Below are 17032 nucleotides of genomic sequence, written 5' to 3' on the forward strand. Positions count from 1 at the left end.
AACTCCAAGGAGTCCTTAGACTCATCGAGGGAGGCCCTAAACATCATGTCCATCACAACTATTTGACATTCACACAGTATCTGTCATACTTTGCCTTGAACTAATTCACTGTCATAGCACCCACAACAGACTCTGGCAGCTTATTCTACTCATTCACCACTCTAAAAGTAAAAAAAACCAGCACTAACACCCTTACTAACCACACTCTTGCCCAGTTTCCATGGATGTCTCCTAGTCCTCCCACCACCAGTCCTGTTCTCAAAAATATCCTCTGAATTAATCCTATAGAAACCCTTTAGCAATTTGAATGTCTCAATCATATCTCCCCTTTTCCGCCTATCAACTAGTTTCTGCAACCCACAAATCTTCAATCTGTTTTCATAAGGTTCATTCCATAGACCTGCTATCATCTTGGTCACTCGCCTCTGGATCCTCTCAACCTCCTCCCCATCAAGAAGAAACCTAGGGACCAGATCTGGACACAGTAGTCGAGATGGAGTCTTATCAAGGCTCGATTCAGAGAAACAATAACTTGCTTATCTCTGCTCGTCAAAGTATTCTTCAGCATCCAAGTGATTTGATGAGCTGATTTAGCCACTTTTGCAATGTGCCCCCTAAACTTCAACTCCCTATCCACCAACACTCCCAAGTCCCAGGCCTCATTAATCTCCTGGAGTACAGTTCCACTAATGTGATATACTGCTGCTAATCTTCATCATCATCAAATTCCTGCCATGTACCCTCAAGGGGTGTACAGGATATGACAGTACTGCATGAAAAATTTACATCATTACTAACTTCCTATCTACAATTTTCCTCCAAATCAGTCTGTTACTTGTCAAGACTCCAACATTATCAGATCTTATATTTCTATCGTCTAAGGCACTTTGTACCGTATCAATCCACCTATATCTTGGTCTTCCTCTGGGTCATTTTCCTGCCAACTTGGCAGAGAAAACTTGTTTTGCTAATCTTTCCTCTCCCATTCTATTTAAGTGACCATACCACTTGAGATTAGCTCTGCTAACGCATTCCTGGATGCTGACAATGTCAAGTTCTTTCCTAATATCCTCATTTTTAATACGATATTGCCATTGATGCCATCTATTCATGCCTCTAATCTTTCTCAGGACTCTCATATCTGCGGTCTCTAGTCTTTGGTCAAGTGTTTTACTTCTGATCCAACTCTCAGATCCATAAGTTAAAACTGGTTTGAACACTGTCTTGTATACAGCTAATTTAGTGTTTCGACTAATTTCTCTCTTATTCCATATGAATTTATTCAATTGACTTCCCACCATACCAGCTTTGCTGATTCTGTTGTCTATTTCTATATTTAATTTACCATCTTTAGTAAAAATGGTGCCTAAGTAACTGAAATGTTTTACTTGTTCCACAGGTTCTCCATTCACAACACAGTTGACATTTTCAATGATTCTGCCTATTTTCATTGTCTTTGTCTTTTTATTGCTGACCTTCATACCATATCTATTACAACAGCTATTCAATTTAGTCAGAGAATCTTGCAGACTTGTAGCGGATTTATTTAGAAGTATAACATCATCCGCATAAAGCAAAGAGCTGACATTAACATCTCCAATTTTGATATCAGATTTAATACCATTTTCCTTCATAATGTGATCCATATAGATAATGAATAACAGAGGGGATAATATACATCCTTGTCTCACACCAGATTTAACATTAAACCATCTTCCTGTACTTCCTTCAATTCTAACTGCTGACTTACAACTCAAATAAAGACTAAGTATTGCTTGATATAATGCCCCATTGACACCATATAACTGCAGCGTATTGAATAGCTTCTCTCTTGGCACCTTGTCATATGCCTTTTCCAAATCGACAAAACTTAAATACAGATCTTTGTTATATTCCCATGCTTTCTCGACTATTTGTCGTAAAGTGAAGATCTGATCCTGACAGTCTCTATTTGGCCTGAATCCAGCTTGTTCTTCATCAAGTTTTTCTTCCACAATTCTTCTCAACCGTTTCTCAAGTATACTTGCATAGATCTTGCCAGGAACACTCAGTAGGGAAATACCTCTGTAATTCTCACATGCAGTTTTATTTCCCTTTTTATATATGGGTACGATGAGAGCTCTACTCCAATCATCGGGAATTCGTCCATCAGTCCAGGCTTTCTGAACTATGCAGTGCAGCCACTGTAAGACTTTTATACCACCATACTTCAGCATTTCTGGTCGAATATCATCTATTCCTGCTGCCTTTCCATATTTCAAGCCTTTGATGGCTTTTTCTACTTCAAGTATGGATATATATTCCTGACTGCATGCCTGGTCAGTGTTTTTTATCACTGCTTATTTCATTTAGCAGTTTTTCAAAGTAATTACTCCATACTTCATGGATATCTTTTTCTCCCGTTTTCATGTCATCTTTATCATCTCTAACTCCTTTTACAGCACTCTTTCCTCCATTCCTAAGCTTCTTCAACAACCTCCAGAATATTTTGCCACCTTCTTGATATTTATTTTCTATATTCTTTCCAAAGTCCTCCCATGACTTTTGTTTAGCTAGTTTTACACACTGTTTAGCTTTCTTACATTTGTCTCTGTATTCTGTAAGAGTAAAAGCTGACTTATTTGCCAGGAACTTTTGATATGCTTTCTTCTTTTCCTTCACTGCCTCTTTAACTTCCTGTGTCCACCAGGGAGTTCTGATTTTTTTATCCTTGCAGATATCCTCACCACATGCCTCTCTGGCAGAATCAATCCATGTTTTCTTCAGAGTTTGCCACTGAATCTCCAAGGTTTGATTCCTGTTCTCAAACTCTTTCATTTTCTTTTCAATAATCTTTCTGTATTTTAGTCTACAGTTCACATCTGAGAGATGCTCAACTTTTATTTGCTTTAAAACTTTCTTAAATGTTATTCTTTTCAATATGAAATTCAATCTTATCCTGCTCAAGACTAAATAGTGATCGCTTTCAATTTCAAATCCTCTGTACACTCTGGTGTCCTGCACCAGGAAGAAAACATCACTATCAACAATAACATAGTCAATGAGACTTTTCTTATTCCTAGCCTCTTCTCTCCATGTGAATTTGTGCACATTTTTATGTTGGAACATGGTGTTAGTAATAACCAGTCCATGTCCTGAGCAGAAATCCAACAGATATTTGCCATTATTATTAACTTTGCTCTTTACTCCAAATTTTCCCAAAATATTTTTATATGTCTCACAATCATTTCCTACTCTGCTATTTAGATCCCCAACAAGGACCAACTTTTCCTTTTTCATTGTGTCAGTTGCTTTTTCTAAAGCGTCAAAAAATTCCTCCACTTCTACCTTAGTAGAACCTTCGGTGGGACCATAGGCACAAATAAGTCTCATTGTCCAGTTCCCCATTCTCATATTTGCCCACATTACTCTACTTGAGACTGACTGCCATTCAAGAAGATTAGCCTCATATTTTGTGTTGAGTACTATGGCTACTCCTTCTTTTCCTTGATTGTCATTTCGTGAATATAACATTTTGTATTTATTGCTCAGAAAGATCTCACCAGTTTTGGTCTTTTTTGTTTCAGTCACCCCTATTATGTCGATCTGGTACTTATCTAATTCCTCAGCTAGCTCCATTTCTTTGCCATTCAGGCTTCTTACGTTGATAGTACCGATCTTTAACTCTGGTGATGTTGAGTTGGGGTTTGTTTTCAGATTTGTTCCAGTAACTGACTTTTCGCTGTTTGCCCTGGTTCCCTGGCAAAAACAATGGGGGCCTTGTTTAACCGGGCGACGCCCCAGCTGGCATGAAATTTTGTCATGTTGTACCATTATTTTTTATTTTGGTTGAACCAATAAGAATACAATTTGTTCGGTAAATCCCAAATTGCCAGCCCATCCTCATTCGTTCAGTATCAAAGTAGATACCCAACAGGGTGCACCACAAGAAGGTGAGGATTTGACATTAGGTCAGAAGCCCTGGTCGGTTCTCTGCATTCCTTTAAGGCTATGTGGAGGTCTCCTCTCAGTTATACAGCTTTGACCCTTAAGCACCCCTCTGCTAATCTTTTCACCCCAAAATGCATAACCTTACATTTTGCTACATTAAATTGACATTCATTCTCCTTAGTCCAGACCTCCAATCTATCCAAATCATCCTGCAAAATTTTGACATCTTCTGCATTCACCATTGCCCTACAAATGATCAAATAACTTGGCAGTGAATGAGATGTCTTGAGAAGAAAATAACTGTAAATTATGTTAAAAAAAATTTGCTGTACATAAATAGATAACTATAGGTTAACCCATGTATATACAAAACAAGTCAAGGAAAACAGTTTCTACATTTAGTAAGATTACAACAAACATTATTATACTAATACTTAAAGAGTCAGAAAGGAATTATTATATGGCATTGATGCATAACATTAAAGTTTAGCATTATGGTATTTACATATTAACAAGATTACAGCAGGGTGATACAAATACACAAAATCAAGGCCTACAGTAATACATAATTGGTCAGATTTAATCTAATGAATAATATGTTTGTATAAAAGTTAAGTTAAGCAAAAAAATATTTACATATAAATAAATTTATGGTCAAATGTGTTTGTACAAATTAATTCATTCTAAAAAATTAAAAACATCATGCAATTTGCTTTAATGTATATGGCTTGGTTAGATAGGTGAAAATTTCATTCCTCTCTCGTGTAAATTTTTGACAATTTACCAGAATATGATGAATAGCGAGATGCGTGTTGCATTTTTCACATATGGGAGGGTCATCAGCTCTCAGTAAATGAGAATACGTAAGGTGACAGTGACCTATGCAGAGCCTAGCAAGGTCAACCTCCTCCCGTCTCTTTGGGATCAGCAAGAACACTTCCATTATAGTCTAAGGTGGACAAACAATGTGTACTATATCTGCCTTTCATTTTCCAGATTTTATCCCATGCAATTTTTGGACTGGTCATTTGATTAACTGATGTAGTAAATTGGATCCATGATTGTTTTCAACTCTGACGTCTTACAAAACGTGCTTTGGCTTGAGCACACTTGAAAGTTATTAAATTTGATGTGATGGGATATCTATGAAATATGCTCCTTGCTCTGCATTGATCATTTTGGCTGCCTGACATTCTGGGTTCCACAAAGGCTTTGGATAGACTGGAAATTGAGATGATGTTTTTGGGATGGAGGTTTTTGATGCCTGGACAATGCATTCTGTTATATATTTTACAGCTTCATTGATAGGTGTTTGACTGATGACATCAGCATTAAATTTTGCAAGATGAGAGAAAGTGTTCCAGTCAGCCTGGTCCATTATCCATATAGATATTTGTGTGGGTGAACATGGTTCCTGTGAAGACATTGTACAAAGAACAGGAAAGTGATCGCTTCCATATATGTTCTCTTCAACATCCCACATGAGCAGTGGAAGAATGGAAGGGGAACAGATTGTAAGATCAATTGCAGAATATGAGTGGGTAGGCATATGGATGAAAGTATTGAGTTTATTATTTAGAAGGGAAAGGTTATTATTATCAAGAATTTTTTCAATGATTCGACCTCATCTATTAGTCTTGGCACTACCCCATAGAGTATTGTGACAGTTAAAGTCACCTATCAAAAGTATGGATTCAGGCAGTTGCAAGATAAGGTTATCAAGATCAATTTCATTTAACTCCGCATTTGGTGGTAAATAAATTGAACATACTGTAATAAGAAATCCGACAGAGAAGCGAATCGCTACTACTTCCAGAGAAGTATTAAGTTGGACCTGATGGAAAGGAATATGACTGCCCACTAAGATAGCTACTCCTCCATGAGCAGGACCATCTCCAGTTCTATCCTTATGTACAACAGTGAAATTTCTAAAGACAGAAGCAGAAAGGTTTGCGTTTCTGCATCAACATCTTGATATCGTCAATATTCTGGCGGATCCCACGACAGTTCCATTGTAAAAATTTTCCTATTGTATTGATTTTATTGATTTGTCTGGTTTTCGAGAGGTTGAAGGCTTACCTTTGTCAGATTTATATTTATCCACTGTTTTAGGGAAGTATGGACGGCCAGTGTCCATCTCTTCCTCTGGTAGAGTGTTCAAAACATCAAATGTGTTAGGGTCAGTTGGTATGTTTAGTTTGCTTTCAGTGGGTATCGAGGTATCTATTTTTTCTGTGAGAGTGTCTGGTGGTTTATCTTTGAGTTAAGTCTCCCCCATAATTTTTTTGACAGGTGAGTTTTCATTGAATGGGGCCATTTTTGAAGTTGTCTCTGGAGTAAGGCCATAGGTCTTGTGATTAATGTGCTCAACAGAGAAGCACTTGCAATCATAAAGTTCAGGTATGGTGAAATTATCAAATGGTGGAATAGACATACATGTTTGAGTTGCTGTTGGCACTTTTTTAATTGTTACTTTTTCAGCATAAGAGGATCGTAGAACAGGTGTAATGGTGGCCAGCTTTCTTTTTGCATCCTGATATGTTATGTTTTGTTCTGTTTTAATTTTTTGTATCTCTTTTTCATCTTTCCATTTCTGACATGCATGAGAGTATGCTGGATGATCTCCATGACAGCTGACACATTTAGTTTTTTTTTTCACAGCAAGATTTATTATCATGTTCTTTACTACCACATCAGGCACAGGTAGTAGAACCACAACAGGCAGTGTAGGCATGTCCATATCTTTGACATTTAAAGCATCTCAGTGCGATAGAGATGTACATTCTAACAGGACAGCTGAGATACCTTGCTTTTACAGATGTCGGAGGCCTAGGTGTATCAAAAGCAAGGATGATGTTCTTGGTTGAGAACAGGCGACCATCCCTGCATATCAGGATGCGCCTTACACCCGTCACTCCTTGATCTTTAAGCTCTGAACATATCTCCTCATCAGGAACCTCAAGGAGATCCCATTATGATATCACTCCTCTACTGGAATTGAGTGTTCTGTGAGGTGTTTCTGCAATTTGTATTCCACCCATTGTCGTTGCTCGGAATTGTTTGCACACTGTTTCCACGAGGATATCACCAGAACACAATTTCTTGACAGTTTTGGGAGGTCCTGCCAGTCCTTCTAAACCTTTTTGGATAAAGAAGGGTGACATTTTCCCAATTGGTTTTTCACCTGTGCATGAATGATTAAAAAGGTTGGTACATTTATGTTAGTATCTGATATCTTTTGTTTCTTATTTCTGTTTCCATATGCTGTGTCTATATTATCAGTATTTGGTTGGGACTTTGTTAGGATCCCTGAAACATTTGAAGATGAAGAATTCATATTTAAGGAATTTTTAATTCACCGCCAGAGCTCCCCACCCACCACAGAGCCACACATGGATGCCCACTATCTGACAAGCAAAGACTGCGCTCATGAACGGAATGCCAGGGCTACCCTGGATGCTATAGCGTCACTGCAGCCGTTCTAGGATCCTGACCCCGGATCATGGGGTGAGAGACTTACTACAACACCGTTGACCCTTGCAAGCAAGCCCACTAGCCGATTGATCCTGGCTGGGCCATCCAGAACCACCCATCTTGCCAAAGCAGGGGCCAAAAAAGACTACCAGGATCCCCCTTTCCGGGTGTCCACAGGTCGCACCACACAGCAGCAGCAGGGCGTTGGATCCCAGTGATGGTGGTCTGAAAAAAGGATAGTGAAAAAGACTGAGGAGAAGTGGTGCAAAGAATATGGGAAGAAAAGCAAAGAAAAGGAGAAAGAATGAAAAGGGCCAGTACCATCACTGGGAGGTCCCCTCCACCAAGAACAGGTGCCCGACATGGAGGGGTTTGTGTGTGGCAAAAGAGGTGAGAGAGAGCTAGATATTTCTCTCACAGAGCAGTAAGTAGAACACTTTGCCTTGAAGCAGTATGCAAATCCAGTGAGAATGAGTTTAAGATAAAGTATAACAGCTGGTGTGGGCGATTTATAGCTTTTCTTGACAAGTCCTTAACTCCCAGGTCTCACATAATAATAATAATAATAAAAGAGAAAAAAAACATGAAAAATAAATTCATATCTCCTTGCTCCTTTTACTAAATAAAAAAAGGAAACTTGTAAATTTAATTTCATCATATTTTGATAATTATCTTAAATTAGCATTTAGTGAAAAATCAGTATTAAACTGATTTTCAAAAGATTTACCTGCTTACTTCTCATTACCTCATACCATTTTATCAGTCTGCATTCTATGGAAGGTGGGGGGCCACCACCCTTGTTCCCTCCAAATAAATAAATAAATAAATTTCATGCCAACAATAACACAAATTTGACTTGCCTTTTTATATTTGCCAAATGTGGAGCAAAGGGTCCATAGTTGTAACCAACATACTGCATTTGGTTTGTTTTGGCAACCTATTAAAAAAAGTAAAAATTATATATCCTGAGATTTTTTATTTAATAAGATTAAAACACCTTACGATAACTTGTTATGATAAAATACTTATAAGCTCTGTATTACTAAAATCTTGGTATTTCTAGCCTGGCTCCCACTGATGAGACCTCGATAAAGGTCGAAACCGGTCTGGGTAGTGGCCCCTTACCTTTAGTACATAGTATCATAGATTTCCTCCAGATGTGCTTTGCATTAAGGGTAAATATTAAGAATAGTGATCAGAGCTTATTCCACCTTTACCATGAGTTGCACTACGTGTGGGGTCACCTAGACTTGCAATACTTGGGAAATGGAGTAAATATATATATATATATATTTTCACATATATATATATATATGTGAAAAGTTTTTTACCTTGGGGATAATATATATTAAGGATACCAAGTAATTTTATAAACTTGGTGTTTTTACTGTTTTGCTTACTTGGGAGGAGTAAAAAAAACCAAGTTTATAAAATTACTTGGTATCCTTAACACGTTCGCTGCCAACTACGAGTATACTCGTAGTGGGTAAACCTGCTTCACAAGCCAGCTACGAGTATACTCGTATGACGCTTACCGCCGGTAACGAGATTATCGTATGACGCTTACCGCCGGTAACGAGATTATCGTACTGACCTTGAAGAAGTAAAACTGCTCGGCGTAGGGGAACAGACCATGCCAAAGTAGCGTGGCAGCGAACGTGTTAATATATATTATCCCCAAGGTAAAAAACTTTTCACATCTTTATCTCATCCAGAGTTTCTTATTCAAAGTAAAAGCACCGTGTAGCAACTTGTATAGGTAAAGTTGATAAAGCTCCGTATTACTAAAAACCTTGGTATTTCAGGGTCTAGCTACTCATTGAGACCTCAAAAAAGGTTGAAACCGGTCTGGGTAGTGACCTTCCCCACCCATAATGTTTAACAGTATACATCTCCTAGTGAGATGTGTTTTACATTATAGGAAATACTAAGAATAGTGATCAGAGCTTTACCCACCTTTACAACGAGTTGCCCTGGTGTTGCACTACCTTTAGACTTGAACTATGTTCAGGTGCAAACTTAACTCTTTTGCTTACTTGGGAGAAGGAGTAAAAAAACCAAGTTTGTAAAATTACTTGGTATCCTTAATATACATATACATATATATATATATATATATATATATATATATATATATATATAATATTAAATATCTTAATTACAAAAAATAAATAAAAAACCTGCTTTCAAATTTGTGTATTACTGCAGCATGCTACACTTTCATAATTATATAAAACTGCTACTTATGCTCAATTTCTAAAAGTATTTATAATTCCATCATATCAATTCCATAGCTTAGTCCACCTGAATTTTTTTCCTGCCATTTTGCAAGTTACAACTGTGCTAAATAAAATTTATACATCCTACCTAAGATAGAAAATAATACAAATACAAAAGAGTTTGAATAATGCTATTCTAAATATTTTAAAAAAAGGGAGAAGACATTAAAAATTATTCTCAATCAGCCTCCTTTCAGCAGTATATAAAATACAAAAACCCTGTTTTTACGTTCCTGCAATTTACATCATTTTCCGTTGGTCCCATCTTAAGGCCTATTCTTACAATATTTTCCCCCCCACCATTAACAACTTTATGTGGACGTTATTTCCTGTGATTTGCGTTTTTTTCTCGGGTGACAATATTGATTTTCGAATTGATTTCTGAGGAAATCTGTGCATTTCTGTCCCCAGATGGCGTTGCTTTTGGCTGTAGTTTTGTTTCCGCAATCACGGTGACCTGCATGCTTGCAGCAATAATGTAGTGATGAGTGATACCGTGATTTTTCAATCACAGTACGAATTGATATTGCAGAATTTCTGCTACATAATTTAGTGTGTGAAAGTTGCGGTGGTGGATTATCCATGTTAGTAACATGGAGAAAAAAGACAGAAAATGTATTTCGGTAGAAGAAAAGATGGTAATTCTGCAACGTGTAGATTGGCATGCCGGAACACGTATACATTTAGCAAAAGATCTTAGACTCTCCGTGTCCACTTTGAACATGATAGTAAAAAACAGTTCAAGCATTGAACTCAATGCAAAGCAATCTGGCACTATGTCAAAAAAAAAGAAAAAAAAGTCAACCATTAATTTTTTAATAGATAAATGTAATTGTAAATTCATTTATTTTCAGTTATTAAATTTTGTAATAGAGTATGTAGACTCATATACTAGCAGTAAGTCATCTTTTAGCCTTTTTTTAATGTTTTTTTACATTTCCTGCTATTTACACTTTTTTCCATCAGTCCCCTGAAAAGTGTAAAAAAGGGGTTTTACTGTATTTGCAAAAATTACATTACTGCCACTAAAATATAAAACAAACTAGATTTTTGACAGCCTCAAAATAAGCAGGATTCTGGAAAAAAAAAACTACAGTACTATTGATTATATCTCCCTGTAACAAGACAAATGAATTATCAAAAACGCTTAAGACTGGCCAATGATTTTGAAAACGTGTTAGATTCATCACTAACTATTTTACCAATGATCAGGGAACTGAAAAAACTTATGTCGATATCCAAAATCTGCCTTAAAAGAAAACTATTTGCAGTTCTATTACTTGAAATCATGACACATGGAAGTGAAACAGACTTTGACCAAAAAAGTGGATGACTATCTGAGGACTATCCAGCAAAAAATAGAAAGATCAGTTGGTATTACCATTCAAGACAGAAAGTCTTGAATACTTGGGTGAGCTCAGACTCGAATGAGATATGCAAGACACAATGAGCACAATCATACTGCAAGAAGTAAAACTTGAAGATGAATAAAGATGATGTCCGAATAGCATCTCAAAAATGGAATGGAAAGAGGTTACATGAAGACCAAAGAAACATAGGGAGAATGAGATTATTAAAAAGATGGCTGGAATTCAGTGGCACAGAAGAGCTCAAAACAAGCTTATGAAGTTCTGGAGTTTCTTGAATTGTATGTTTCTAGGACTTAAAAAATGTAACCTATTGGCTTTGTCACTAGAAAGATGAGCAATGTTACATTCAATATAATGGAGGAAATACAATTTTTGATTTTGAAACAACACCAGATTTAAGTGGAAGAGAATATTAATTTTGTTATCTGTTAAATGGACAGTTTTGAAAAATTAAAAACCCATTTATCAGTAATTGGTTTAGTGATGTCTGCAAAGTTCAACTAATATCAATATTTGAGACAAATTAAAATTACTTTTTTTTTTTTGGAAATTAGCAACTATATATTTATATTCACAGTACTAGAAGGTGATTGCTTCTAGTACTGTGAATAGTGAACCCTGAATTATTGTCTCATTACTCATCAGAATATGCAACCATTCAAGTTTTTCTTTCTTTATATTTTTAATCCATCATCCTAACAGTTTTTATTATCTCTGCAGAGAGTACTTTGAAATCCCGAAAAAAAATTTCACCTACGTTGTTAAATAAGTATATAAACTTTATTTCAGTTATAAGGAAGAAGATTAGAACATAGCATATAGCATTTATATGATTTAGCATTATCTTTTTACAAATGTTATTCACTGGTTGAATAGATAAGGAGAAAGAGGTGAAAGATCATTTAACAAATGAACAAGCAAATCAATACTGTTTTGGTATTTTGGTAGTACAATACCAAATTTACCATTAGCCAAGACCTGTTTTACAGAGATTTTTCCTGGTATCAATGTGGCAGTTTAGATAATTAAAGTAATATACTAACAAAAAGTTCAGTATTCTTCATCAATCAATGTGATGCTGATCAAAAGAGTTTTGTTGAGATTAAATCAAGGTGATTTATCTCAACAAAACTTGAATGATCTAGTCTGTTATCTAAATTTTTCAAAAAAAAATTTACCAATTTGAATTTTTACCTTTTAGAATGAAAGGGTGGAACATTCTGCAACTCCCCCCCCCAATTCTTGTGAGCATCAAAAATATTGTCATTTTAAGATACTTTCTGTAAAATGCATAAGCACCTATTAGATTTATGTTATCTATCATGTCGGAAGTTTAATGGACTATAGGCAGCATTAAAAACTAATTTTAATGCTTCCAATATTTCATCTCAGTCAATGAGACATTTTTAGGGAGATGTCACAATTATCACTTGCAACACACACACACACACACACACACACACACACACACACACACACACACACACACACACACACACACACACACACACACAAAAAAAAAAAAAAGACAGCACAATGCTAAATAAAACACGTGGGAGGCTCTAAAAAGTCCTATCTAGATAGTGCAACATCAATGGTTATTTGTAGGTGGCCTAGGATGTAAACTGCAATCTCTAACAATTACAGTAATCCCTCGATTAATGCGCCTCCAATTAGTGCGCCATTTTTTTCGATACCCAAATTCAATTAGTGCGCCTATACATCTTAAAAATAAATGTTACAGATTTTAAAAATTTTCCATCTGTACATTTTTGTGGCTAACTATTTTAAAAAATCACTCGCCAGAATGAAATAATTCAGTTACCGATTTAAAACATTTTACAAAGTTATTTTTATTGGCATACTACACTACATTCCAAATTTTTACTGCCAAAATTTATGTCGTCTGCTATAGTACACCCACAGACCCTTCAACACTTCTGCGCATGTCACAAAAAGGAGAATCCATTCCGATAATAAGGTAATCAATCCGTCTTCTGGGATGAGTTGTTTATTATTACACGTCGGAAAATTAACTTTTGTTTTATGATCATTGTAGTTTTCAAAGTGGTAACTATTTTGCTTGTATAACAGTTGGGAACTTTTATCTATAAAGCACATGATTTGGTGTGTTGGCGACCAATGCATACATCCTTCATTTCTTTCTCCCCTTCAATGACAACATCCAAGAGTTAATTAAATCTCATTCTAAAGAAATGAGCGATTCTGACCTGCTAAATTTAGACACAGCTGGAAGATCCCGAAGAATATGAATAAAATGTAACTGCTGACACTCAGCCAAAAGAGATTTCACAGAAACAATTTGAAAATATTTTTTGTACAATCAAAGTTTTACAGCAGCAATGCTTAGAGGCTGACCCTGATGAAGAGAGAATCAATAGAAGAGGCAATCGGGCCATAACTGTCAGTTGTATGAAAAAAAAGAAACAAAATGCCTGCCAAACTATGTTAGCTCAATTCTTTGTTAACAAGTAGAATAATAAATTTATATTCTGAATATGTTTTATTGTCTTTCAGCTTCATGGTTTTCCTTTAACTAGACCTTGAGACATACCCTAATTCTTTTATAAAAATAAAAAATAAAAAAATAAGGGTCAAAAAAGAAATCTGAGGAATGAATTATACATTTTCCCATAGGTTATTATATTCGATTAGTGCGTTTTCGATTAATGCGCCTGTTTTAAAGAATGCATTAGGCGCACTAATCGAGGGATTGTTGAATTGTTTCAAAATTTTGGGAAGTTTAATGCATCCATATTTGTTTAAGTTGGGTTGATATGCGAGTGCTGCTGTAGATTCCAAAAACAGTCTTTCCTTTTTGAATTTACTATGGTGGAGAATGGTAGTTTTTCCCCAGATCCTGTGAGTTGTATCCAATGCATGGTCTGCAAGGCTGGATTGACCAAAGTTGTGATTGCACATGTAAGATTTGTGTTCTTCTAACCAGATTGTGACTAATCTACCTGTCTGTCCGAAGTAATCCAACTTTGCATACTCCTGGCAGTAAAAGAGAAAGAGAGAGAGAGAGAGAGAAAAGGGAGCTGATCTTTGGTAGAACAGATAAAGGTAGCACCTTTATCTGTTCTACCAAGCACCCAGTGGGGCTTGAAAGCTGTGTAGAGGTTGTACTTTTTCAAAGACCTGGCTATTTTTTCGGATGCCCTGGACGTTGATGGCATGTCTGTGAAGGGGAGGTCGAGGAATGGGGGAAGACCTGATTATTTTGTAATACTGTGAAAATTGTATAGGATTGGATAGGAAGGTGTTGTGTATATGGTTGAGTTCAGATGAAAGAGAGGTTCCACTGGAACAAAAATTATAGGCTCTATTGGTTAGTGTTTTAATGATGCCGTATTGTTGAGCAGGGTGGTGGTGGTGGTGAGTTTTCTATATACAGTGAACGAGAGGTTACCAATAAGGAAGACAAGTTACCAAAGTGTACGGGAAGGATAAACTAATGTCATTTTCCTTTTCCATCATAAACTGGATTCTTGGATTTAGATTGTTGAGGTGATCGAGGAAGGAGTCTAATGTGTCTGAGTCATGAGGCCAAATAGAGAACATATCTACATATCTTAGACAGAGAGAAGGTTTGAATGGGGCTAAGCCTATGGTTTGTTTTTCAAAATTTTTCATGTAAAAATTTGAACGAGGGGTGAGAAGGGGCGAGGAACCTATAACAGTTCCCTCTATCTGTTTCTAAGAGATTTAATATATCAGAAGGAAAAAAAAAACATTTTTTAAAAAGTGTTAAGGTGTTGTTTAAGGGAATATTGGTAAACACTGAGGTGATGTCAAAGCTTACCAATATATCTGTATTATTTGAAGTTAGATTTTCAAGCGAGGTTTTAAAACAGGTAGAGTTTTTTAATAAGATGTGGTACGGCAAGTGAGGGGCAGATAAGAGTTTTTCCTGCTGTTTAGATAATTTGTAGCATGAAGCTTCATTGGCATCCACTATACATATCATATATATATATATATATATATATATATATATAAAAAAAAAAAAAACTACCCATTTTAAAACCTCAGTTGAAAATCTAACTTTAAATCATACAGATATTTAATTATCACAAGATTTAAAAAAATAATCAGGTCTTTCCCCATTCCTCTGCCTTCCCTTCAGAAGGATTTCAGAAATGCCATCACTATCCCCTACGTTCAGGACACATCTCAAAAAATTAGCCAGGTTTTTGAAAAAGTGCAACCTCTAGACAGCTTTTAAGTCCCACCAGAAACTTTCTACCATCATCCTGTTCTACCAAAGATTATCAACTCAGGTTCTAAGGGGTGGTGATTGCATAATATTATGAAGTCCTTGACTTCATGATATATAACATATAGCCTTTCCCACTCAAATACTACCCTCACCTTCTCATGGTAGAACCTGGTATTACAAAAGAGGTTCTGGTGACCAGGTATCGGCGGTATAACCGAAACATATACACAAGAGTAAATGCTTGTGTATAAAATGCATGTCTGGATGCTGAGATAGCAGCCCTACCACCAGAATAGGAACTCTGTGGACTAACAACTCACAAGGCCCTGAAAATTTAAATACTGTTTACATGTCGAATACATGCAGAAATCGGAAAGACTCCTTGGTATTGACTAAACCTTGGAAAATTAGGACGTGAATTGACCAATGGAATATTAAAACAGTCTATCAAACTGGAAAACTAGCAACTAAGAAAGGAGATGGAAAAATATAAAATAGAATTACTGGGGGTTAACAAAGTTAGATGGAATGGTAGTGGTAGAATAAATTTTCCAAGCGGGAATATATTTCTTTATTCAGGGATGCTTGATATAACTGATATACATACACATCAATATGGAGTTGGAATCCTCATGAGCAAAAGATTTAGTCAAGCAATGATTGGGTGGGAACCAATTTCAGAACGAATAATAACAGTAAACCTTAAAACTAAATTTGGAAGACTAAGAGTTATTCAGTATTAGGGCCCCAAATGAGAATGCATCATTTGAAGAAAAAGAGAAGTTTTACAGTCTGCTTGATAAGATCTTGATGATGATGACATATAGTAACGAGAGCATACTTCTCATGGGTGACTTCAACGCTAAAGTTGGTACAAATAATGAGGGGGGGGGGCTGGAGAATGTGATGAGCAAGCATGGCATGTAAATGGTGAACTGTTGGGTGGAACTGTGTGATAAATATAACTTAGTGGCATAATCTTCCAGCATAAGAGAATACATAAAGTAATCTGGGTGTCATCAGATGGCAAAACACAGAATCAAATCAATCATACATCAGCCAAAGGTGCAAGAAAATGTCATTAGATGTCCAAAATAAAAGAAGTGCCGATACAATCTATGCAGTTACATGTTCAGAAAAAACCATCAGGGTAAAACATTTAATAAATGGAAATTTAATATTTCTAAATTACAAAATGTTGAAGTCTGCAATGAGTTTAAAATAACATTAAGGGAAAAAAATACGGATAGTAATTTTGAAGGACAAGAAGATGTAAGGAATGATGATATAGAGCAGGGGTGGGGAACCTTTTTAGTAACATGGGCGAAAATTGCTAATTTAAAAACGTCTGCAGGCGACTGGCAAATTTTAACTCATATATAGTGTATGTAGTGTGCTGATGTACATACGAGTACATCAGCAAAGGGGCGAATTGAAATAGACTCGCAGGCAAAATTTTGCCTGCGGGCAAGGGGTTCCACACCCCTGATATAGAGGCTAAATGGAAAACAAAACAAAAGTCCTTAATGAAACAGCAGAACATGTTTTAGGATATGCTACAAGAAAGAAAGAAGAATGGTTATAGATGAAAACTTAGAGACTAGTGGATGAAAGGAAAAAAATAAAGCTGAAATTATGTGCAAGAAATATTCCCCAAAAGAAAAATGAACTTAAACACAAATATCAGATTTTAAATAAAAAAGTTAAGAGAAGTGCTATAAAAGATAAACTGCAAT

The 17032-nt window shown here is 36.1% G+C and overlaps 1 protein-coding gene across 1 annotated transcript in view; it reads right to left on the reverse strand.

Moving 5' to 3' along the window:
* Positions 1-17032, reverse strand: part of Polr1E (RNA polymerase I subunit E) — a 145576-nt gene that overhangs the window by 115309 nt on the left and 13235 nt on the right. Inside the window, exon 3 of the mRNA XM_090410465.1 lies at positions 8265-8341. Coding sequence (XP_090266591.1) covers positions 8265-8341 — 77 coding nt within the window. The remainder of the gene's footprint in view (positions 1-8264; positions 8342-17032) is intronic.

This window comes from Typopeltis vanoorti, chromosome 20, assembly GCF_054136105.1.
Source record: "Typopeltis vanoorti isolate ZY-2024b chromosome 20, IOZ_Tvanoo_1.0, whole genome shotgun sequence".
Taxonomy (NCBI): domain Eukaryota; kingdom Metazoa; phylum Arthropoda; class Arachnida; order Uropygi; family Thelyphonidae; genus Typopeltis; species Typopeltis vanoorti.